The sequence below is a fragment of the Aquila chrysaetos genome, chromosome 13 (assembly GCF_900496995.4).
Source record: "Aquila chrysaetos chrysaetos chromosome 13, bAquChr1.4, whole genome shotgun sequence".
Lineage (NCBI taxonomy): Eukaryota > Metazoa > Chordata > Aves > Accipitriformes > Accipitridae > Aquila > Aquila chrysaetos.
This window is the reverse complement of record NC_044016.1, coordinates 38,410,445-38,433,392: the sequence shown is the minus strand read 5'-3', so window position 1 is coordinate 38,433,392 and position 22,948 is coordinate 38,410,445. Positions and strand designations below refer to the sequence as shown.

The 22,948-nt window shown below is 44.4% G+C and overlaps 1 protein-coding gene and 1 long non-coding RNA gene across 5 annotated transcripts in view; one reads left to right on the top strand and one right to left on the bottom strand.

Moving 5' to 3' along the window:
* The window catches only part of STC1 (stanniocalcin 1), a 32,512-nt gene extending 12,455 nt beyond the window's left edge, over positions 1-20,057 (top strand). Inside the window, exons 1-4 of one of the 3 annotated variants that reach the window (XM_041128303.1) lie at positions 4,415-4,794; positions 11,609-11,751; positions 12,776-12,987; positions 16,320-20,057. In XM_041128303.1, the coding sequence (XP_040984237.1) occupies positions 4,734-4,794; positions 11,609-11,751; positions 12,776-12,987; positions 16,320-16,590 (687 nt within the window). In that variant the 5' untranslated portion in view covers positions 4,415-4,733 and the 3' untranslated portion in view covers positions 16,591-20,057. Of the gene's footprint in view, positions 1-4,414; positions 4,795-9,207; positions 9,326-11,608; positions 11,752-12,775; positions 12,988-16,319 lie in introns of those variants that run through there. The other 2 variants (XM_030035008.2, XM_041128302.1) reach the window with 2 other exon arrangements.
* LOC115350005 lies at positions 12,826-22,443 on the bottom strand. 2 transcript variants are annotated; one of them, XR_005933810.1, is made up of 4 exons: positions 21,167-22,442; positions 20,142-20,261; positions 15,965-16,158; positions 12,826-13,007 (listed from the first exon to the last, which is right to left on the bottom strand). It is a non-coding gene; the product is annotated as an uncharacterized LOC115350005 (long non-coding RNA). The 2 variants fall into 2 exon arrangements; XR_005933809.1 differs by having other exon boundaries at positions 20,142-22,443.
* Between the last annotated feature and the right edge of the window lie 505 nt (positions 22,444-22,948).

The window sequence follows — 22,948 nt, the reverse complement described above, 5'->3', positions numbered from 1 at the left end:
AAGCTGCCATGATGGGGGACTCTGAGGCATTATGCCTCCATCAAAAGCAGCTGAAGGTGCCCAGAGAATTAAAACGGTAGAAATGTGCACGCACCCATGCATATACAGTGTGTTTGTAGAAATGGCACCTTGTTAAATCAGGTTAAATTGCTAAGGATGGATTTGAAAATCATGGCAGACTTCATAAACTTCATTGGTTTTGAGTTAACTTAGTGGTTTGGGGGCTTTTTTTGGTTTTGTTTTATGGGCTGCAGTTTTTTTTTTCTTTGTGGTGGATTTTTGCTTTATGTAGAGCTTGGTCTTGAATTTCTGGATGAAAAGCATGCAAGATTAAATTCTGCTGATCTTGAAATGAGGATTGTGAGCATTATGCTGTCTTTCTTCATACAGGCAGAGCAGGACCAAAGTCCTGATCTTTGTTTTGTGATCTAGCTGAGATACTAGTTTCTTGATATTGGCCATCCACTTGTGGATCAAGCCTTAAAGTCTCTGTATTGGTTTCCCAACTGTTACATGGGGGTAAAAGATCTCCTTTGTTCTATTTAAAATTAAAACTGTGAGCTAAGACAATGGAGTTTCCCAGAAAAAGACTCTGGGTGTTTGGGTGTTTGCGATGGACAAAGCTGCTGTGCTGTGCTGGGAGATGTAAACTAGAAGTCCCCGGGCAAATCTTTCAGTGTGCTGGCTTGAACTGGGGCAAATTCCCTGTTCATATAAGGGCCTTAAGATGCTTATTCTTATGGCTGCACACCAGATAAGTGACAATTAGAAAAGACAATCAATTTGTGGCTGCGCTGGTTTTAGTTTCCATCTGATGCAACTGCAATCTGGAAGACAAATCTTAATTTAGGACTACAAAGGGATTGTTCTCTCAGAAGATAACACGCTGCCAGCCAGGCTGTTATCTTCCGTGAAAATTGATTGTCCCGTTTAGTGATGTCTCTATTTTCCCATAGCTGGTTCAGAAGGAGCTGCTGAAAAGCGAACTAAATTGAGGTTGTGGATGCTGTGATTGCTGCTGTGAGAGGACCGTTAATTATCGCACCTCTTCTCCCTTCACCTTTGCAGGCTTCCTAAAACTCACTTATTTGTCCTGACATGAGATGGATGTTTGAAACTCTGTTCTGTAAAATCTGCTTTCCTCTCACTTTTAGGGATTGGTATGAAAAAGGCAAAAGCCTGTTTTAAAAATGTGAACACTGGAACTGTGATCTCTTCTGTATTACTGCTTGCACAGTTAGGAAACGGGTGGAGGTGAAATTTCCCATGGCAAATACATAAAGACTCCTTGGAGGTAGAGGACGGCCTCAGATTAGCTTCTTCGTTGTCACCCCTAGTGTCCTTTATCCTTTTCCCTTTCATTTGGTCCACTCCCTAGATTCCAGTTTCTTTCTTTCACTTACGTCCCTAGACCTCACTTGGCTAGCTGCTTTGATAACACCTTCTCCTATCTCTTTTCCTAATAAATGGGCCAAAAAAGGTCTTCAGACTAAGCTAAAAAATCAAGTTCTTCCTTGCTGTTCTGCTGGTTACCGCACTAGCGAGAAAGCTCGGAGCAGCTGTCAGATATTTATGCAAACCCTTTTCCTCTTCTATTTTAAGTTCAGTTTTGATCAAAAAAGAGGGGGGGGAGAGAGGGGGGGGGGGGGAGAAATCAGCTTGGAAACCACAATACATTATTCAGAGCTCCCTGCTGCTTTTTCCTGCTCGTTTGCAAAAGTAGGTGTGAGGTGTAGTGACGAAACGCACTGTTCAAACTGAACCTGCTGAAGGAGGCAGCAAGCAAAGGACCGGAGATGGTGACTTGCTTCTCTACAAAACCCAGCCTTTCTCACTGCCCAAACTGTGCTGTCGAGTTAATCATCGTCTCCCTTGGAGGCCAACCCGCAGTGAACTTCAGCCAGACAATACACGCGACTCTTCACAGCCCTACTTATTTAGCAATGTTCAGGGTTTAACATCCAAAGCAGCAGATGGGGAGGATAGCATGCGCTGGGGAGGGCGGCAGGCAGAGCGGGGTTGGGAACAAGCTGTTCAAGGCCTGTTTCTGCTTGGATTTAACCTCCCATCTGAACTGGAAGTAATGCTACGCTCAACCCCAGCTCTGGACGTTCCCATGGCTTTGCATTGCAAGTAGGACTTCGTAGGGGTGAAGCATGGCAGAGAAAGCCGCACCGTTCCTCTCTGTGCAGGCTCGGAGAGGAAAGAGGTGTATGGTACTGCCTTTCCCTCCAGTTAGCGTAATGAAAATGAAATCGTAAGGTTTCCAAGGGCAGTGAAGCACAATCATTGTGGTTGAGTTCACGGTGAGTGAGAATATGGGGGTATCTTTTCTTCTGAGACTGTCGCTGAGCCAGTGGTTTTTATGAGGAGCCCTAAAAGGAGAAGAACGGCTGTGTTGCTCATGTGGAATCTCAGAGGAAATACGGAAGATTTCCCTGGTTTTCTTCTTCTAAAAATAGCCCGTGAATGTTTCTACTGTGACAAACAGGTATTGCATACGAGTATTTCGGAGCAGGGACTGGGACAAGAAGCATCCACTGGCCTTTGCTTTAACTAGCTCAAAATCCAGGAGGTACAATGATTTCAAGGGACCTTCAGCCTCTGCAGTTCTGGGGTTGCATCAGCTGCGAGTCAACCTCTGGCACGGAGACCAGAGGCCATAATCCCCGGGGAGATTTCCCATTTGCTTCTATATGTTTTGAATTATGCTCTACTCACTTGGCGCCTCTTATCTAACAAGGCACTGTGTTATTTAGGCCTTGGCAATTAATAGGTTTTCCCTGAGAATAATCTTTCTAGCTTCTGAAAAATCACGGGGAAAGAATGATTCTCATGTTAAATGTTCTTGTCAGTACAGTCACCAGAATATTTAATATACTAACTTTAGGATCTGTGACTTGTTACGGTAATAAAAAGAAAAAATACAAAATGACACTCTTGCAAAACAAATTCCAGTAACTATTGGCTAGAAAAGTTTCAAGAGACTTTCTCAAGAGTAGAGTGAGGAGGCTGCCATGTCATTCCCTTTTTTTTTTTTTTTCTTTAAAGAGCTGCTGTGCAAATTGAAATGTATATTGCTGGCTGATTCCTGCTTGTCTTATTTCACACCTAGTGCTGAGGTCACCCTGCAAGAGGCTGAGCAGGGAATGCTCTTGCCTGCCTGTAAACAGGGGAAAGATCTTCCCAAGGATCCTTCCACAGCACACAAAAAAAGCAAATTCATGATTCATGAAGGCTCTGGCCATAGATCTTGCAAAGAAATGCTTGGCAGCTTTAGAGAATAGCTGGGTTTATTTTAACCTTTAAGAATGACACCAATTTCACAGCTGTTAATGCTATGTGGCTCCTACGCTTTCCAATGCAAATTGCACATGAAGGGCTAATGCATTTTGATGAAGGGGGGGGGGTGCAGAATCTCCATATTAATGTGCCAATATCTTTGTTCTGAAGTGTTTAATTTTATGCTTTAATGAGAGATCCACTTTCTGGTTAAGGCAAGCCTTTGCAAGAAACTATTTAGATATTTGCTAGTGTCATCAGGCTCTGGAGCCGGGGGAGGGAAATACTTATTGCAAGTGCTGGGCGGGGGGGTGTGGGGTGTGCCTCTGTGGCAAAGACTGTTGTGGGGGGAGTCTTACCCAGAGCCCCTCAAAATCGGGTTTGGGATTAACTCTTGCCGCAGTCAAAAGCATTGGGGATTCTGGATCAACCGCCTGGTGAACTGCTGGCTGCAGGGTGGAAAGTATATGTGATGGGTGTCTGACCACTCTAAAATTCTGGGGGGCTTCCTCCCTCTCTTCATCTGTGCCAGCATCTCTGAGCTCTGATTGCTTTTAGTTCAGGTGAACAGCTCTGTCACTGTGTGCAAAACCTGGCATTCTGTCTCCATGTGCATCCTCCAAAATACATTACTCATCGGCATGATGCGGGATAACCTGCCAAAGCATATTGCCGTGTGTAAATGCAACTTCCTCGCCTCCGTGAGCCATGTCCTGTTTCTATAACTCCTCCTGGCTAGTGCTTTAGGGCTGGGGCTGGGACTGGCACATCTACCTGCTGAATGGAAGGATTAAAAAACCTCTGACTCTGTTTTTCAGGTACAAATCCAGTCCAAGCCAGTGATAGCCACGTTTGGTTAGAGTGGAGTAAAGCTGTCGGCCTGCCACAGCAATGCCTTTAAAGGACTGTTTCACCTTCCACAGATGAGTATTTTCACTGCCTGGATCAGGCCAAGGTACCAGGAATTGAGTGCTGAAAGTTCTTTATGTATCTGATATGTGATGCACATTTGGTTTTAATCAAAATCCCATTGAAACAGGCAGTCAGGATTTAGGGCATAGGATTACAAGTAATACTGGGTTATTATTAGTAATCACTTTTCATCATGCATTGCATTTACAAGATACAAAACAATCCCAGCAGAAATATACTAAAATACATAATTCCTTTTATTAAAAAATCAAATTGTGCGAAGTGAATAAATCATGTAGTACAGTAATATGAGAAGACCTTTAACTTGCCTTCATTTATGTTTCCAATTACCTCAAACACAGTAGAAGACAATAGTTGTAACCTTATGTTGGGCATTAAACAATTGTACCTTAAACATACAGCGGTCGCGACACAATTAAACCTCTTCTGACTTTCTGCATATAAACCAGAGCTATTAAATCCCTTTGTTTAATAAGAAGATATTGAGCAGGTTTTTTGTTGTTGTTGTTGCCAGGTTTATGGAGCGAAGGCCAAAGCCTGTAGACGGATCCAAGTGGCTTTGTTGGGGCAGACACCCAGGTAGCTCTTAAATGGTATCCTGCCTTTTGGAACAAGTTCTGACATCGCTTGCACCGGTGCAGCCAGGGTTATTCATTTGGGCTAAGCAAATTAAAAGGTTCTGCTTAGCCTCTCCCTTACTTTGCTTTTATACTGTCAGTGTAATTGAAGCTACTCCTGGTTTATAACTCTACGATGGGGAATTGCATCCAGACAGCGTGTAGTGACGCATCAGAATAATGGTGTAGATGAAGGGCTAATATTGAATTCGGCGGTTATACTAATGTACACCTGTTGAGGATCTGGTCCAGCGAGATGTGCGCAGGCGGCTGGCGAGCTATCAAGGCCTCGAGACAGCGCAGGTTTGATCCTTACAATGCACGGAGCGTTTCCCGTGAGGTTCAACGCGCGTTAAAGTTGCGGTGAGGAGGGAGCGTGCTCTGCCCCTTGCTGGACACGGGTCCTGCTCCGTGCAAACCTACCCCGTACGCCCGATGCTGCTCCGTGGCGGCTCTTTCCAGCCATCCCTTTTGCGTGTTAAGAGAGTTAACTTGCAGCGTGTCAACCGGCCGAGCCACGAGGAAAGGGTGGGGTGGTTGCGGACGTGTGTGCCAAAGTGTCGCTGCTGCGAGAGGCGGCCGAAGAGGAGGTTCGTTTGCTTGGAAGGAGCAGACGTGCAGGGACGAACCAGCGGAGCGTTGCTAACTCCCGAGGTGATGCAGTTGCTCACGTCCCTCCGGAGCGGAGCGAAGCGAATGGAGGGGTCCTGTGCTGGGAAAGGGGGGGCTGCAAGGTGGGCACGGATCGAGTTACACAATGGCAGGGGGGGCCGCTGCCCTCGCAGCAGCTCCCAGCCAGGGAGCAGCTGAGCACAAAGCGGGGGGGTTATTGACTTCAAGTTCCCCTCTTTTCTTTTGCTTTTCTTTGCCCCTGTATTTCTTATTGAGGTTGGACAAAAATCTTAACACCTTGGGAATAGACTAACAGTGGTACAATAGTGTGTACTGTTCGATTTAACAGGATCTTTTGAATGGAAATGGAAAGAAGGGGACAGTTCACTCAGGGCTAACAGTGCCTTTCTTTTTTCTCTTTACCTGTATCAGCCAGGAAACAAACCCTTCTACTTCAGGGCAGCATTCAACCTGTAAGGGAAGCTACAGAGAAAAGTCTTCCAGCAGGTCATGCTGAGCCTTTAGTAAAAAATAGTAGAACTTCTTTGGGGTTTTTATTTTGGGGTTTCTTTTCTCTGCTGGTGAGATGTCTAGGGTATAGGCCAGCTGTTAACTGAGAACAGGAGGAAGGAAGATTTTTAGGGGAAAATCTTATCCCATAATGGGTATTCTTCTTGTGTCCCTAAACCTTCTAGCAGCAGTCTTAAAGGCATGACCCTGGAATGGGCAAACTACCGATCTTTGAACACTCTAATAATTCCTGCGCTGGTTGTTTCTTTTTCCCTTTAAAAGCTTGGGTACAAGAGAGAAGCCAGGCTCCTCTGCCATCATACAGTGAGTGCAAAATCGAAGTTACAGGGGGATTTTGCAGCTCTTGTTGCCTTCGGTATGCAAAATAAGTAATGCAAATATGCTCTGGTACCAAAGTACTCAAATGTCTCATGCAGAAATTTGCTTGTACAAGTCTCCTGCCAAATTTGACAGCAACTCAGTATGGGTCCTTCACTCCTGAATTCATTTTCCCACTTTCTTAAAGCCATAATAAAGGTACTGCCTTCACAGGGTCTTTTTGGAGACTCGATAAAGTTTTTCTGATGTTATAATGTTTGCATGTGTCCCGATCCAGTATATCGCACTGTATTGTAGTGCCCGCTCCCATTAGCAAACTGAGCCTCATCTCTACAGTTGATCTCCTGTTATTGCTGTTCATAATTAAAACGGGTTGCTTTGAAAATATGCAGCAGGTACAAATACTAAATATGTCCCTAAAGGAGTAAATCAGCCCTGGAATAATGATATGAGAAAGAACAGAAAATGTGCTGGAAGAATTTTAGTATTTATAGGAGCTACTTACTACTAACTTTTCCTTACACTGGGACTCACATGAGGTTGTATACGTGCTCAGAGGGCCAGGACAACCTGTTTTGTTTTGCAAACTCCTTACAGTTCAGATTGAAACATTAAAAAAGACAAGTAGGAATTTTCACCTTGGGGGTGAAGGGGTGGAGAAATCAGGCTTTGAGTTTGAAATTCAATTTTGTGGAAAATGCAATGCTTCCACTCCGAATAGGACTTAGATAGAATGGTGATTCATCCCCCATTGAAGTCAATGCCAGAGTTGCTTTTGATTTAATCAGAATCAAACCCTATGGGATTATTCTCACTTGCAAACTGGACTGGTCCTATTAAGTAGAGAAACCACAGTGCTTTTGCAGGACTGCTTCTTTCTTTTTTTTTTTTTTTTTTTTTTTTTTTTTTTATTTAATGAAATTGGCTCGGTGTCACAAAACTGAGATGAAACCCGAAACCCTTCTGTTTCAGTGCTTTTTGAATGTTCTTGGAACATCTGGCACAGCTGTTATTTTGACCCCAAGGCAGGAGTACAACCTCGCTCCTGTTCCTATTCCAATTGAAGCTGACACCAAATATGCCAACACAAATGGGGCTGCGCAGCCCAAACTGAGCTGTCAGCTCCTTCTCGGAAGAAATTGGAGCTCAGGGATGGGGCGAGAAACCAGAGTGGTCCCGTTGTCATGGTCAAAGCTGTCAACCCTAGGCAAAAAAAGACAGGAATGAGGTAAAGCAGCGGGCACTGTTTCTGGAGCTCCGCTAAGGAAGAGGCTACTTCTGTTTTTCTTTAAATTGCTTCCTTATTGACTTTTAAATGTAGCCACCCATAAACCTGAATGAATGCCCACAGGACGAGGGTTTTTTGCACCTCCACTTAAATGAGATTTGTAGAATTGGTTCATCCAAACGGAACTTCTATACGTGGACGGATCTGTGAATCTATTCCAGCTGCTTTTCCTTGCCTGGCACCACAGAGACGAGAGTATTTTTCCTTCGACAGAAAAGATTGTGGGGATAGCTGAGTGAGAATCAAACATGCTCAAGATCCAAAAGAAGCTGTCTTGTCTCTGATAAGTAATACCCGATACCTAAATCTTTCAACTTACTCTAAGCTGCAGGAACTTGTAACTTTTTATCTATAAATCTTCTTCCTCCATGCACCTTCCTGATTTCCCTTCAGCTCGGAGGCTTTATACTACTGCTTATACTTTCATCTCTTAAATACTCAGAACCTTAAATTGTCTCTGGTATACAGGATAGTCAGTTCTCTAGTGTGTTAATCCTCATTATGTGCCTATTAAAATGAAGATTAAATGAAGCATTAGGGTGCCTCCTCCCGTTAAGAAATCTGAAAAACAGGATTGAGTTGGGGGGGGGGGGGGGGGGGTGGAGCAGGAAAACCACCAAACACCTACAAAATTGTTTCTTGAGCTTCACTGGGAAGCCTTAAAAGCAAGACTGCGCTGAAGTCTGAGGTACGAGCGCATGATTTTGTTAACGTAATTGTGTGAGTGAGGGGAAGATAAGGACTGCAGTGTACTAGGAATAAGGTTTTAGGCACCGAGAGGGTATTTGCATGTGCCTACGTGAGGTGTAGTGTGTTCGTACACAGGTTCAGCGTCGCGCACACGTGCTTTGGCAGGCAAGAGGCGATGCCTCCCATCTGCACGCACACAGGTACGTCCTCTTCGCCTTTCTGGGGGGCTGGGGTCAGGTGCAGAGCCAACCCGCTGCATAAAGGCTCGCTGCCAGCCCCCGTTGTACGTGCTGTCCAAAAATGCCCCTTCCCTTCTTCCAAGCTGCCGTAACCCTGGGATAACTGCTAAACGGATGGGAAAATCTCTTTTCTTAAAGGGCAGGTGATTTTTTTGGGGTGGGGGAAGATTTCGGACTGCCCTGTCATTTCCTTGAGCTCAATTATCCCTAGGAAGTTCCCCCCTCCCTTTCCCACCGCCTCTCCAAAGATTAACTTTTGGGTTATTGTTGTTTGGCAGGTACTTTTAATTGGCTGGAAAATATTCTTCCTGTGAAGTTGCAGTTTTCTGGGGCTTGAATGAGTCCAGTCTGCCATTGGCTCTGCCCAGCGCCTCCCGATTGGCTCGGCAGCCCGCGGGGGGACCGATAAGGGCGGCTATAAAAGCCCTCGGCACTGCTCCTGGTCCCCCAGCGAGCAGGAGCCAGAGGGGCCAGGCAGAGCCGGGCTGCAGCACGTCCCTGAGCCTCGGCGGACTCCTTTCTCTCTCCCTGGGAGCGCGTATCCAGATCCACATCTTTGCTCAAGCCGAAGTGGAAGAGGAGAGAGAGAGAGAGACACACACACACACACACACACACATACACCCAAAAAAAAAAAAAAAAAAAAAAAAAAACCAACCCACCCAAAAAACCACACTTAGCGGAAACTTGTCAGAGAATGCTACTAAAGTCTGGTTTTCTCCTGCTGCTGGTGATCAGTGCATCTGCATCCTATGAAGCTGAACAGAATGATTCTGTGAGCCCCAGGAAACCCAGGGTTGCAGCCCAGAACTCAGGTAACACCCAGCAAGGAGGGCTTTGAGCCTGAACCCTGATGTGTTAAACTGTTTCAGATATCTCTACTGCTGATTTTTCTTTTTTTTCTTTTTTTTCCTTTTTTTTTCTTTTTTTTTTTTGCTTATAAACTTAATGGCTGGTAGGAACAAATATTAATTTAAGGGTCTGATTCAGGAGGATATTGGTGCATAGCTGGAGAAGAAATCATCTTTCAGGAGCTGGGTCAGGGAACCGGTGTGTGATCTGCTTGCAGGATGCAATCCATTCTCTTTCCTCCTCCCCATCTACTAAATGAGTTCCGTGTACTTTTTTTTCTCCTGCTTGCATGTATCTTTATCTCTTCTCCAATTGCAATCATACTTTGGTGTTAAATTCCTTGCTTTTTAGGAAGTTGATAAAATCCGTGGAAATTTGTCTGAACCATTGTTCTGCCAAACATCTGTCTATTCAAAGAGGGGGAGAGAGATATGCGACTTTGAAGAATGCGGTAACCTAGAAACTGTCCACTGCTAGCATTTATTTTCAAAAACTGATTGCTATCAGTTAGATGGTGCCATAAAAATACGGTTGTGACATTTAGCAAACTTGCTTTTACAATGGGTAAAAAAATTGCTGGCAAGTCAGCTCTGGATGTCTCTACTTTGTGCACTATAGATGCTTAGATAAGTTGGACACATTGTCTGGAACAATGGAAATTAAAAATCTGTCTTCTAGTATACTGAAAAGATATTAGGTCTCTAATTTGGAGCTCATTAACAGATGTCTTATTTTAGATCTGCAAGGCTCTGCAGCATTATACTAGGGTGTTTGCTCAATTTCCTTTTGTATTTGGTTGCTATAGAAACATAGGGTCTCACTATTGCACCGTGCCTAAAACAATAAAAGCTTAATGCATACTAAGTCTGCTGAAAGCAAAGTTATAATTTGAACCTGTGGAAACATAATTATGGGAATGACTTGTGCGATGGTGAGGTTATGAACTGGGGAGAGGATGATCTTACCAAATATTTCTCCCTTCAGGCACGTAAGCAAAAGCGGAGAATGAGGAGGGCTTAATTGGGTGATTTTTTAAATATTTTTTTTTTCTCCTCTTTTCTGTAGAGATCTTAGTTATATAGATACGTCTTTAGGCTACAACTTAGCTTTTAATAAGGTGTGTTCTCTTCCACTAAATGCAAATCTTCACTTTTCCCACACCTAGGATCTTGATGGGAGACACTGGCTTTGCATTTCTTCCTAAAGAATGTCTCGTAACATGATCTGCAAAAGTAATGAATATGCCTTGCACAGACGCATAAGGGGACAGATGTTCAGCTTACCAAAAAAGGTTAATCCCTACTAATTTCAGGGCAATCATGTGGCAATACTGCTGATTCATTGTTAAAATGCATAGTATCTGCACTAAAAAAGATGGGATGACATGGATACCCTCCTGTTGAGACTAACTACTGCCTCAACGATTTTAATTATACATGGTCAGCTCCATTACCTTAACTTTCTCTGTCCAAATGTCCCTTCTCTTTGCAAATCTTCAGCAATATGACCTCTCTTGGCTATGCTTGCAAACTGCTGGGTACCAGGTTAGTATTTAGCACCAAGCTGCTCATTCAAGTCCTTTGTAGTACTGATAATTGACACGCAAACTAAAATCTTATTTCTAGATACTTTACGCTTTTTAGAAAAGCACAAATACCTCCAATGCTGGCAAAACCAGCACTTCCTCGCAATAAGTGCACATTTCATGCCAGCTTATTGGCAATCGCCATCACTTCAGTCTCATTTTCAAAGGAGGTTTGTGAGCCAGATGCTGCCAAGCTGCTCTGACCTCCCCTCGGTCTAAGACTGTGCAGAAGACCTCACTGCCCAGTGCTCTTCGTGGGCCCATCCTCATTAACTTCTGCCTTCTTTAGAGGAACTCTGAATAAAGCTGCAAACACATGCAATCAGAATGAGGTTGGGACGGACCTGTAAGTCTCCATCTAGCCAAAGCCTCTCAGGTGTTGCCTCTCTTTTAATCCATATATAACCAGTTGAAGGTTTCGGTAGTTGCAGTTTCTGTTCCTCGATTGGCTGGTGATCTGTTGCATGACTTCAGCGTGTAACTCCCTTTGGCAGTGCCTTTGGCCTCTCTTTTTACCTGTCCCTCCAGTCCTGAAAAGCAATAAGGCTACTGCTTGATTGCAGTTGAGCATGACTTGCCTTTGCGCTGGAGAAGGACTTCACGGCGTTGGGCATCGGGGAGCGGTGCGTCTGTAATGTTGCGCCTGTGCCTCTCTCTGCAGCCGAGGTGGTTCGCTGTCTGAACAGTGCCCTCCAGGTGGGCTGCGGGGCCTTCGCCTGTCTGGAGAACTCCACATGCGACACGGATGGCATGTACGACATCTGCAAGTCCTTCCTGTACAGTGCTGCTAAATTTGACACTCAGGTACAGTACGAGTATAAAGGGGACGAGAATAATACCTCGCCGTTAGAGCTCCCTTTTCATGCCCCAATTCAATAAAGTGCTTTTACAAGTCCTGCGGCACTAAAGCACGTGCTTAAATACTTTGCTGAATGGATGCCTTAATTTCTCTGTCCTCATGGAGATGGGGTCTGTGCAGGCTTAACCCTTCCTTTCTTGCAGCCCTTCCTGCTGCTTAGCTACTCCTCTGAACCATGATTTTGGTTTTTGGCTACAAATGCATCCTTCAGGGCTATTTTCTACAGTACATTTTCCACATACTGTATGCTATGTGTGAGGACTTGGCAAGGAGTGTTTTGTGGGGCGGAGAGCTAAGTTTCCTCTTCAGGAGGAAATATAAACGTTCTTCTAACAAAGTAAGTCTTCTGACTGTGTGACCTGGCACAGGGCTGGGATTTGAATTGGAAGTCTTCGGGCCTGGGAATGCATGGCCAGATCAGCCTCTCCGGAGCTGCAGTTGCTCGCAGCAGAATAAATAGGATAATATCAGAGGACTGTGGCTCTGCCAAGGGCCCTTTTCCCTTGTACTTTCTTCCCAAAACGCGCACACCCCCTTGTTCCCTGTGCTCTCGCTCCTAAGGACAAACTTAAAAGCTCTTAAAGCATCTTGAGGTCTGGTGAACCAGATGTGTTAAATCGCTGGTATGCAGTGAGCGGTCCGGCCCTCTCCCAGAGGGCAGAATTGGCCCATGTCTGGTGCTGGCACTTTTAGGTCTGTTCACGCAAAGACTGCCTAAATCTTTTGGGACCAGGAGCTCACTGTTCTCGCTGGACTGTGTACATCTCAACTGAAACTGCTGTGAATGATAACTGTGCAATAATTGCGAGCGTTTAGGGTCCAATTCCCTGCCGTACTTGGTAAGGGATCTCCAGCAGGTCTGTAATTGCAGCAGGGGTAATTAATAGCAGCCAGCCACAGCGGAGTATCTGTTAATACATCCCTTTCTATGAAATCTGTTGCAGTTTAAGGTTTTTCTTCTCTTTCCAGGGAAAAGCTTTTGTGAAAGAAAGCTTGAAATGCATTGCAAATGGGGTTACGTCCAAGGTGTTCCTTGCCATCCGGAGGTGCTCCACATTCCAAAGAATGATCTCCGAAGTGCAAGAGGAGTGCTACAGCAAACTGGACATGTGCGGCATTGCAAAACGAAATCCTGAAGCCATCACGGAGGTCGTCCAGCTTCCAAATCAGTTCTCAAACCGGTACGTGGAGCTTTCCTCAGCTGAAATGCATCAAATGCAAAAATGTAGAGCACAGAGAAAGAAATGAGAGGAACCAAGTTGACTAACTTCTTACAAGTCCTAATATAGCTTAGCCTAAGTAATGCTCTCTCTGCCTTTTCAAATTCTTGTTAAGTTTTACCAGCATTCTTCTGATTCTCTTTTTGGTAAATACACTTATAAACTTCTCCAGGGGAGAATCATAAAATTAGCTAGACATACATTACTGCAAAGCCTGGAGTTTGTTTAAATGTTAGTTCTTTTAGTCTGAATGCAGTATAATGGTAAACAGCTTTTAAATACCAAACCAGTTCGATTAATGTAGCATCTCTGGCATATTGAGCACTTACGAGCTTCTCAACCTATTGCAACTTCACTCACTTCTTCAGACTGCAGCCATCCCTTTCCTTGGGTTTTTATGGCACCTAGCAAATGAGGCCTTGCCCTTCGACTTACCATGGCAATATGAAGAACTAGAAAAGCTTAAAGGGAACCAGCAAACATGCTCTTCTATAACCTTACTCTGCCATGACCCAGAAGTTCATATTTCTAGGGGTAGTCTGGTGTTCTTAATGGTCTCTTTTAGGGTTTTCTTCACCGCTGTTCCTTCTTGATAGCAAAAGCTGCTGCAGAAATGGGCACGTCACGCTGCTCTCTGGTGCCTTTATCTGAGCACAGAACTGCCCTGTCCCCATCATCCAAGGACAAGGGACAGAGAGAGGCTTCAGGGAGCTACTGCAGTCTGCGCAGTCACGCTGCAAGGGCAGGGATTTCTCCCTCTAAATCCTGGAACAATCAGTGCTGAGTCTTGTGATTGGGATAAAAGGGATCTTTTTGAACAGTTTGAGTAAATATGCTCTAGAATTTGAGTGCAAACAGACCAAGCTGCAATTTAACATGTTGGCTGGCTGTGGCGAATGCTACAGCTCCTCTGGGGTGGCTGTTTGACTTGATCTAGAAGCACCTTAAGCCTCCAGACCTATCCTAGGACAGGTATGCAAGGGATATATAGATCACTTATATAGATAAGTGATCTCTGACCAGCGTAAATTTATTATAGAAAACTCTATTGTAGATATTATATCCAGAAAATGATACTTGTGGGAAGGCGAAAATTATACTTGTGTATAATTGTGTCTTTCCCTTCTTCCCCCAAGCAAATTTGGAAGAGGTCTGCTTCAGCCTTCCCCTGAGGGCTGGGACGAGGAGCAGGCGGTGCTGCGGCATCAGTGTTTTACAGGCTGAAAGAGCAGTTCAGGTTAATACGATGGATTGTAGAGTTAAAGAGCCCTTGGCGGGACTGTAGGGGCATTGAGGTGAAGGAGGGACGTGTGGACACTCGAGCGAGGGAGGATGCAGTGATAGCAGCAGCGGTGTTATACGTGTTGGGGACGTTCCTCTCCAGAGGACCAAGCCTGAACTGGAGCTGTTGTCTGCCGGCATGGAGGGAACTCCTCCCCCACAGCCGCCAACCCTTGTCAAAGCCAAAGGATATTATGACATGTTGAGTAACAAAAGCAGCAGGATTTCCCAGCTAATAGTTTACATTGAGGTCTCCTAAAGCATCCTGCTTTCCCAGCCCCTGTCCCAACATAGCCACAGAATAAGAATGTGCCACTTGGCCTGGGACACTGAGAGGAAGTAGTTAAAGGTCATAGCATCTTCCTGTGATTTAATCTCATGGCAGGAGCAGGAGGAGAGGAAAGCCTTGTTGCCTTTGCTTGCAGTCTAGCTCCTGAAAGGCACTAGCGAGCTGTTTGATTGCAGCTCCGGCTATGGAAACCACCAAGCTGTATTTGTATGAAGGAGGTGTATGCAGCGCACCAGAGGAAGGTGAATAGGATCTGGTCCTCCTGTCCTGCTAGACTGGGACCAATTTAAGCTGCATGCATGGCTTGCACAGATGTATTCATCATCAACTACTGTGCATGCTTCAGACCTTAATATCAGCACTGCCGAGCTGTGCTTGCACTGTGCCCCACCGTGCCAAAGCCTGGTCCTTTTGTACTTCAAGTGCAGTAGAAACTTTAACCTCACCTGACCTCCACTGGCTGCTCTAAAGGCCAGCGCTGAGAGTTAGGAAAGGAGTTTGAATATGAACTCTCATTTCCCTCTTCCTTCCCCTCCTCCACCTGCAGGTTATTCTCTTTTCTGCTCCTGTGGAAAAATGTCACGGTGACCTTAAAGGCTTAAAATAAGTTCCCCAACGTCCTTTCAGGCAGAAGTAGCCCAGCAAATACGGGACTGCTCCTCTTTTCCCAACTTTCTCTCCCTAGGAAGATGTTCTCTTTTACAGTGAGGTCCCACTTGCCAGCTTTGCTCTCCGTGCCCAAGCCAGGCATGCACGCAGGGCTGTGCTGATTCTGCCTTAGCCCCGCAGAGGATCGTTCCTTTGAGCACTGTTCTCTGCTCGGCTCAAGCAGCGCTGGGGAAACAGATCAGCACAATTTCCTGGCTCCCTCCTTGAGCACGGAACGCGTACTCAAGGCTGCTGGAAGGCGAAAATGCAGCAGCAGGCTGTAGAGGAGGCAGGCACGCAACAGGGCAAAGCATAAGGTCCTCACTTGTGATTTAATGCATGGTCAGCTTGTTGGAAGTGACAACTGATTGTATGTCCTAAAGATCTGTCCCGGGGGAATACATGCATCTGTCAGGCTCTGACTTGGACTGAGTTTCCTTCTCCCTCTTCTGGTCCCTGGCTAAAGGCTGTGCACGGAGGGGAAGGGAGAGGAACAAAAGGGAATGGTGCCAGAGGGATGGCTGCATTCATAGGAAGGGTTGTACTGGCTTAGACCAGTGGTCTGTTTAGTCCGTTATCCTGTCTGATGATGGGCAGTATCTGTCTATTGGAAAGCTGCAATTATTTTTTTTCCTAAAGCTCTAGAAATTCTGGTTGTTTAACGGAGAGTAAAACACACACTTAAGCCAATTACTACATCGTCTCAGCTCCTGCTCTCACCTTCTTCCTGATCCACCCAGGTGATGCCAAAATCACTTGTGCTTATAGCCTTACCTTTCAGAGCTGGAGCAGCTGCTCGCTTAAGACAAGTCCATTAGAAGTTTGATGGGTTGCGTTCCTTCCATATGTCACGGGCACAGCATCGCCAGGTCCAGGGCATTTGTTAAATGCAGTAAGAATATGTACGTTGTACACTGTCAAAAATCATTTTCAGACACGCCCTAAACAACTTAAAGTTCTGATTCGCATAGTTTTGTCGCTTGGACTGGTCTCCTGGCTTGAGATCAGCTCTTACCTTGTTTCTTTTGTCTTGCTGGGGGATGCCTTGGGATAACGGATGGTAACTCTCGTGCAGGTATTACAACAAGCTGGTGAGAAGCTTGTTGGAGTGTGATGAAGAGACTGTCAGCACCATCAAGGACAGCTTGATGGAGAAGATCGGACCCAATATGGCAAGCCTCTTCCACCTGCTGCAGACAGATCACTGCGCCCAAGGCCACCCGCGTGCAGACTTCACCAGGAGACGTATCACCGAGCCGCAGAAGCTAAAACTCTACTTCAGGAACCTCCGAGGTGAGGGGTCCGTCCCGGCCCACACAAAGCGCAGCTCCGCCGAAAGCGCATAATGCCTCAGGGGAGCAACAATGGGTGTGTAAGGGATGCTAAGCACTACCAAAGCTGAAGTCTCTCTTCTAGAAGAGTAATGCACCCAAACCAAGTGTACTGTAGCTAGTTTTAATAACAACTAGGAACTGGTTTTAGATTTAGTCATTAATATTTTCTATTCCTCTCGAACAAAACTTTTGCATGGATCTGTGTTAAGTGTCTCAGCTTTCCCGCCGTCAAAATGTCTCCATCTCTTTTCTTCCCCACAAAAAACATATCCCAAACAATCTTAGTCTTAAATATAACCGTACAGTAGTCAGGCCTTCAGACACCAAACTCTAAATGTACTGTAGCGCTAACACCATTGAAGTCTGAAGATTTGGCACCGAGGAGAATAGTTTATTCTCTCTTGTAGTAAGCTGGTAGGCGACGATAGATGCACTAATAACTATTGCACATCCTAAAGATGTCAATGGAATTCGTGTTATGAATCTGTGCTGGCCATGGACGAATATGAATGTCATATTCCTGGTCTCTTAGTGTCATACAGTCCTAATCCTTCCAATACAGCTCTGTTAACCCGTTGATTTACCAAACTCGCTAGCTGTGGATGATTGTAGTTACCGTGACCTGGCACCACAGTGCAAAATGAGTTAAAACTCCCCCCCTCCCCGACACACACCAAATCAGGAAAGGAACATTTTGTACTACGGAAATGATTAAAAGAGGTGCCAGTCTATGGTTGAAGCTAGTCAGAAGGTTACATAATCTTGCATTGTATTTAAAAGCTAACATCTATGTACTGTATTTAACTGTCTAAAGCTTTAAAAGAAATCTAACAAAAACAAACCCTGTCTTAAGACTAGAGTATTAAAGGTCTTGCTCTAACTGTGGTATAAATAGTTTTAAAATCTGTCATGTACTGTACATAAATTCCACGAGAGTCTGCTTAAAAGGAGCAGAATATAATAACTTTATTGCATAAACTTAGTTTTGTAAGTTAGCTATTTCTTTTTTCCTGGAAACAGTATCTCTGTCATATTCAAGAGTTCACATTCTACTCTGTGGCCTTCTTATAATGGAAGAGAGAAGATGTTTAGGACAGAAATTACCGGGCCAGAAACAAGCCTCTCTTCTCAGTTAAAATGGGGGGGGGGGGGGAAGAGTTCAGACTGGCCAGTCCTATCTCCACAGAGCTGCTGTGAGATGTAGTTATACCCAAGGCACCAGTGCTGCTGGAGAGCTATTTGGGGAATTATCAGATGGCTGACAAAAAGCTGCTTTGGGATCTCATAGCTGCCGCAGGGTAAAACTTCCTTTAGAAAGTTGATTTCTGGGGAAAGGCAGGGAAAATCCTTAAATTCTCTTAAGCTTCGGAAGTAAAGCGGTGTGCCTGCCTTTAAGAGGATGCATGCATTAATGCTCTCAGACCTGCCTTTCCTCCCATCCACCTCTTCGGCAGCCTCTGCGAATAGGAGCGGAGCAGCCGGTCCCGCAGCAGTAGCTGGGGGCCTCCCCCAAATGCCGCTCTCTGCACAGTAGTCTGGCCGGGCTTCGGTGAGCCAAAAAAAGCCACATCGTGGCATGCGATCAACAAGGCCGGTTCCACGCTCCAAATCTACCCCGTTAGAGTCCGTCTGCAGAGTGGATGACTCTTGCTCAACTAGTTAGAGAGCTAATAAAGGAGGGATCTATTTTTCTTTTCAAAATCTAAAGCAATATAACTTTTTTTTTTTAAACCACAAAGCCTTTAAACAATAACTTGCTGCTAATATATTGAAACCAGATGCAGTGGCAGCATTTCTAATATTGCTGTCTTCATTAAATGTAGCCCAAAAGTGCTGTCATAAAATTGTAAGCAGCAAAAAATGTTGCTGACGGTAGAGGGTTGTTATTTTTTTTTTTTTTTTTTTTTTTTAATACTCTGAATCGTGCCGTCCAGGGCAAGCAAGATGCAATATTGCTCGTTCTTAAATCACAGTCAGGTATATAGAGTCCAACACAAAGAAGTTTTGCAAGGTGAAAACCAAAGGCCCCTTGAATATCCTGACCCTAAAAGTTTGACTTATGCTTAGGAACTGATCCCAGAACTGTGCACGTGTGACTCCACCCTACAGCATTACACCTCACGCTGCACCGTTAGGAGACAGGGATTACTAAATAGGGAAGTCTGCTGTGCATCAAGTGCATATTGCTATTTGGGGAGATTGTTACGAAAAGGTCTTTACCTGGCACGAGGCAGCGCCCAACCCACCGCCTGGATGGCTGCACTGGTGCTACGGAGCCCAGCTCTGGGCTGTGCGAAGCAGCTCCCGTTTTGGGTACCCAAGGCCTCCGTGGGCTCGCACCAGCAGAGCTCACTGAGGACATCTAGCAGCCACGATTTTCCAAGGAGATGCTCCTCATGGCAAGTGGCTTCTCTGTTGCTTTGTGCATCCATTTCCATGAACACCCAAAGAAGGTTTGTCAACTTGTTTGGGGGCCAGGGAGGAGGGTTAGATTGCCCCAAACCCTATCTTTTTGTGTTGTCATAATTCACTTTCTTTTTCCAGTAGGAATTTAAACTTGTTGTCCCCTGAGTATGGGTGGGAAGATGACTGGGAAAATAATTCCCCCTGATTCGATTTGCTGTGGTATCACAGGTAGACATCACCTGTGCAAACCAAAGCTCTGCCTCTCCGCACTGGCACTGCTGTTGGGCACTCACTGGATGGCCCGTGTCGGAGAGAGCCTCAACTACGTCACCAGATTTTTGAGCTGCTTTAATACGTCACTTTTTTTTCCCTATGCTGAAGTAGCAAGGAAGCCGCAAGCACACATCCATCAAATCAAAAGGCCTGGGGTTCACCTTGCCTAACTTTTACCATCTAGCCTAAGCTGGTCATTTAAAGCTCTCTCTTTATCAGGGGAGAGGGACAGGGAGATGGAGAGGCGCTTCCCGTCAACTGGGAAGGATGCCTGATTTTAGATGGTTTGAATTTGGTGAGAGAGATCCCCCTGGGGATGGGGAATGATTCTCAATATTAAGTCCAGCTATTTCACATTTTATTTAATCTCTAATGCTTTATTTTTTTAATCTTGCGTTCATTGCAAAATGATTTCTCTTGGGGGCGGGGAGGGGCTTATCTAGAAATGTTTGCATGATTCTCATTGTGATTTGTTTGCACTTTAGATGTTTTGTGCCATTATAAATTTGCATTATGTATTTATAATTTAAAGATACTTAGAAGGGGGAGAGAGTTTGGGGTTTTTGTTTTTTTGCTGAGTACTGGAATAAACAGTGAGCATATCTGGTATATGTCATTATTTATTGTTTAAATTACATTTTTAAAGCTCAGTGTGTTCATATAAAGGTTATTTGAAACATATCATAGTAATGAGAAAGATGCAAGTTATTTTCTTTGCTTATTTTTATAATTAAAGATGCATAACATAATGAGGCCTATGTTGGATTTTCTTCTGCAATGAAATAAAATGTCAAATTTAAGGGTTTTTAGTGTCTGACTCTTTCATTGAACCTTACTGTGACTGCTGATTATGATACTACCAACAAGCAAGTTGTTGCACTTACCTCGGACTGAGCATCGTAGCTGTTACATCTCTTCTGGATGCTGAATATCTCGGGTTCGGATCCTGCAGTGTAGGTGATGGGAAGTCAGAGGTTCAGCTCACACAGTCACCAGCAGTGAGGCTGGAGAAAAACAGGTAGAAGGGGGTGAGCGCAGAATAAATGATACCTGAAGTAGCTTTTCGGCATCTAGACCACCGTGCCGAGTATCACCAGAATAATCCTTTGGATACGTTTGCTCTGACCAAAACCTCCGATCCCGGGCCCCGCGATGTCCGAGAGCAGCTGTAAATGCCAGTGCTAATAAAGCTCTTGTCATGGTTCTCTTTGACAGCGGCCTGACCTTGTAAGTTGTATCTTATTTAGCCCTTATTTAGCCTGAGAACAAAATTAAGGCAGAACCATTTTTTAATGAATGCATCCGTAATAGCATTGCAGGAAAAAGAAAATACCTTGATTTTGACTTTGATGTACATGTAAATGTGCATTTACACTTCATTCAGCAAATCTCTAATTTCCAGTGGAAGATCAAAAAAAGTGTAATACTCATCAGAGGAAGACTGGCAGACTAATTCAGATTTAATGCTCCAAAAGCCACTGCAAAGTTTAAAAAACCATTTCCCCCATCACATTAGAGTAAGACTTGTCCAAGAGAACCAAGGAATAAATATTAGCAATACAGTTGGATTTAAAAAAAAAAAATCTCTTGTTCCTTCCTGGTTTGTCCAGCAAGGTAGAAATTACTTTCAAAGGGGGCCATTAAAACTTTGCTTTTGTTGAAATCCCTTTTTAGTCAAAAGCGAAGTTTGTAACAAGGTACAGTAACTTACCAAAATCAGAATTTATCATTCTTTGCAAACAAATAAGCTGCTGTGGTTCACAGCAGTGAGAGTTGATGAGCCAGAGCGACGCTTATTTAATATTGCTGCAAACCAGGGCTGAGGTGCCAAGGAAACGAGACCTTCCTTGAGCTCCCGTTACTGCTATTAATCCATAGATGGTGACGAGCCACCCCCCCACCTGCTTACCTGGATACTGTTTTGGGAATTCTCCCTGCTCCTGGCTCCAGGTGAGCTTCACTGTTCCAGCGGCAGTTGAGCTGGTATCTCGGAAAAAGGCAGGAAGGGCGATTACATACGTCATTCGAAGCACTGGGCTGTACTGCCAGTTTGATTAGGTTTCTCATAAAATCCTTTCCCCAAATGAAAAAGTGAAAAGCAAAAAGGATTGCTAAGAAATGTTGACATTGCTGCCATAACTGAGCATCAAAGCAGTTAGGTTTACAAAAGGGATTCAAAACCGGTTCCCGTCTATGTACAAGTGCCACTGAGCCGTCCGACGTGCCAGGGGTCTGAGAGATGGATGTCGCCCTCTGACTTTCTCTGCTTTTCCATTAGCAGGAATCCCCAGATCGCTTGCTGAACACATGCGTCCACTCACCTATCCATAAATCACCGGCTGCTGAAGTACATCCTTCCCCCCCCCCCACCACCACTTTTGAGAAGCCAAAGCAGCAAAGGGAACAGCATTCAAATAGAAATGACAAAAAAATGTAGGGGTAAACAGTGAATTACAGATTGCTAGAAACAAAGCCTTGCTCTTGCAAAGAGTGCCTTGGAAATAGTAGAGATGCCACGCTTCCAAAAGCTGGCTTTCACAGCTAGTTTGTAATTAATAACCACGATGAAATAATTAGTGTCAATATGATGTAGTATTCATACGAAATCTTCATAAATCTCAGCCTGTATGTCTGCAAACCACATCCCTAAAATGAAATTGTTCTTGGACAACTTGAGGATTTTGCCAGTCCGGAGCACCTCACCCCGAAGCATGGAGTCACTCAGAAATCTGGACATTTCTATAGTAATTCTACATAACAAATTCTGTTTGAAACCCTGCTAATTCTGGGTTGGGGTTTTTTTCTTTCTCCCCTTAGCTCCCCCAAGTGCTAAAACTCGACCCCAAAATGAAGGGAATAAATGACAAGAGAACTCTCCGGCACGGTTCAAAGCAAGATCAGCCGTACTCCACCAGAAATTGCAGCATTGTAACACAAGTTTTCCTTTCTCCTCCCAAATTCAAGGCCGACCTTGTGGTGAGGGTTATATATCCTATAGATCAAAATGTCAACAGTTCATTTGCATAGCTCATAAAGCAGGCAGCATGAGTCAGGTGAAGTTCTTTAAAAAGAACAGAGGTGTTAATCAGGCTGTTTGGAGAGGCAGTATTATTATTATTATCATCATCATAATCATTATTATCATTATTATTATTATTGTTATTATATTTTGTTGTTGTTGTTGTTGTTGTTATTATTGGAAATTTCATGGGAAATTTTTACCTGGTGTCCCAACTGTGACAATATTTCTGAAGTGCAACAATTTCTCAAGAGTTGGGAAAAAAAAAAAAATGACATGTTTAGACCAGTGCTAGTAACTGGGGTTTTGATTTCAAAAAAATGGCAGCAGCCGGGTCTAATCAAAACAGCGACCATGGTGGAAAGACTGTGCAGAAAACAGTCCTAGAAAAGGAAATCTCGGCTCGATGACAACGAAGAGCTCGGAGTGCATTAAAGTCCTGGTTATCATCTTCAAATGGAACAACCAGACCAGGAGTTAATTTGATTTGGCCAAGGCCCAAAGTACATGATTGACTGATGTTCTTGTCTTGTCCTTTTTTTTTTCTTTTTTTTTTTTTTTTTTAAAGTTTCATTACAAAACAAGGGGAAAATCATTTCAGATTTTCCTGGTCCTCACCCTTCCTGCTTGCTTTGCTGTTCTGAGCAAGGGGGGAGAGAGAGAAAGAGCGAG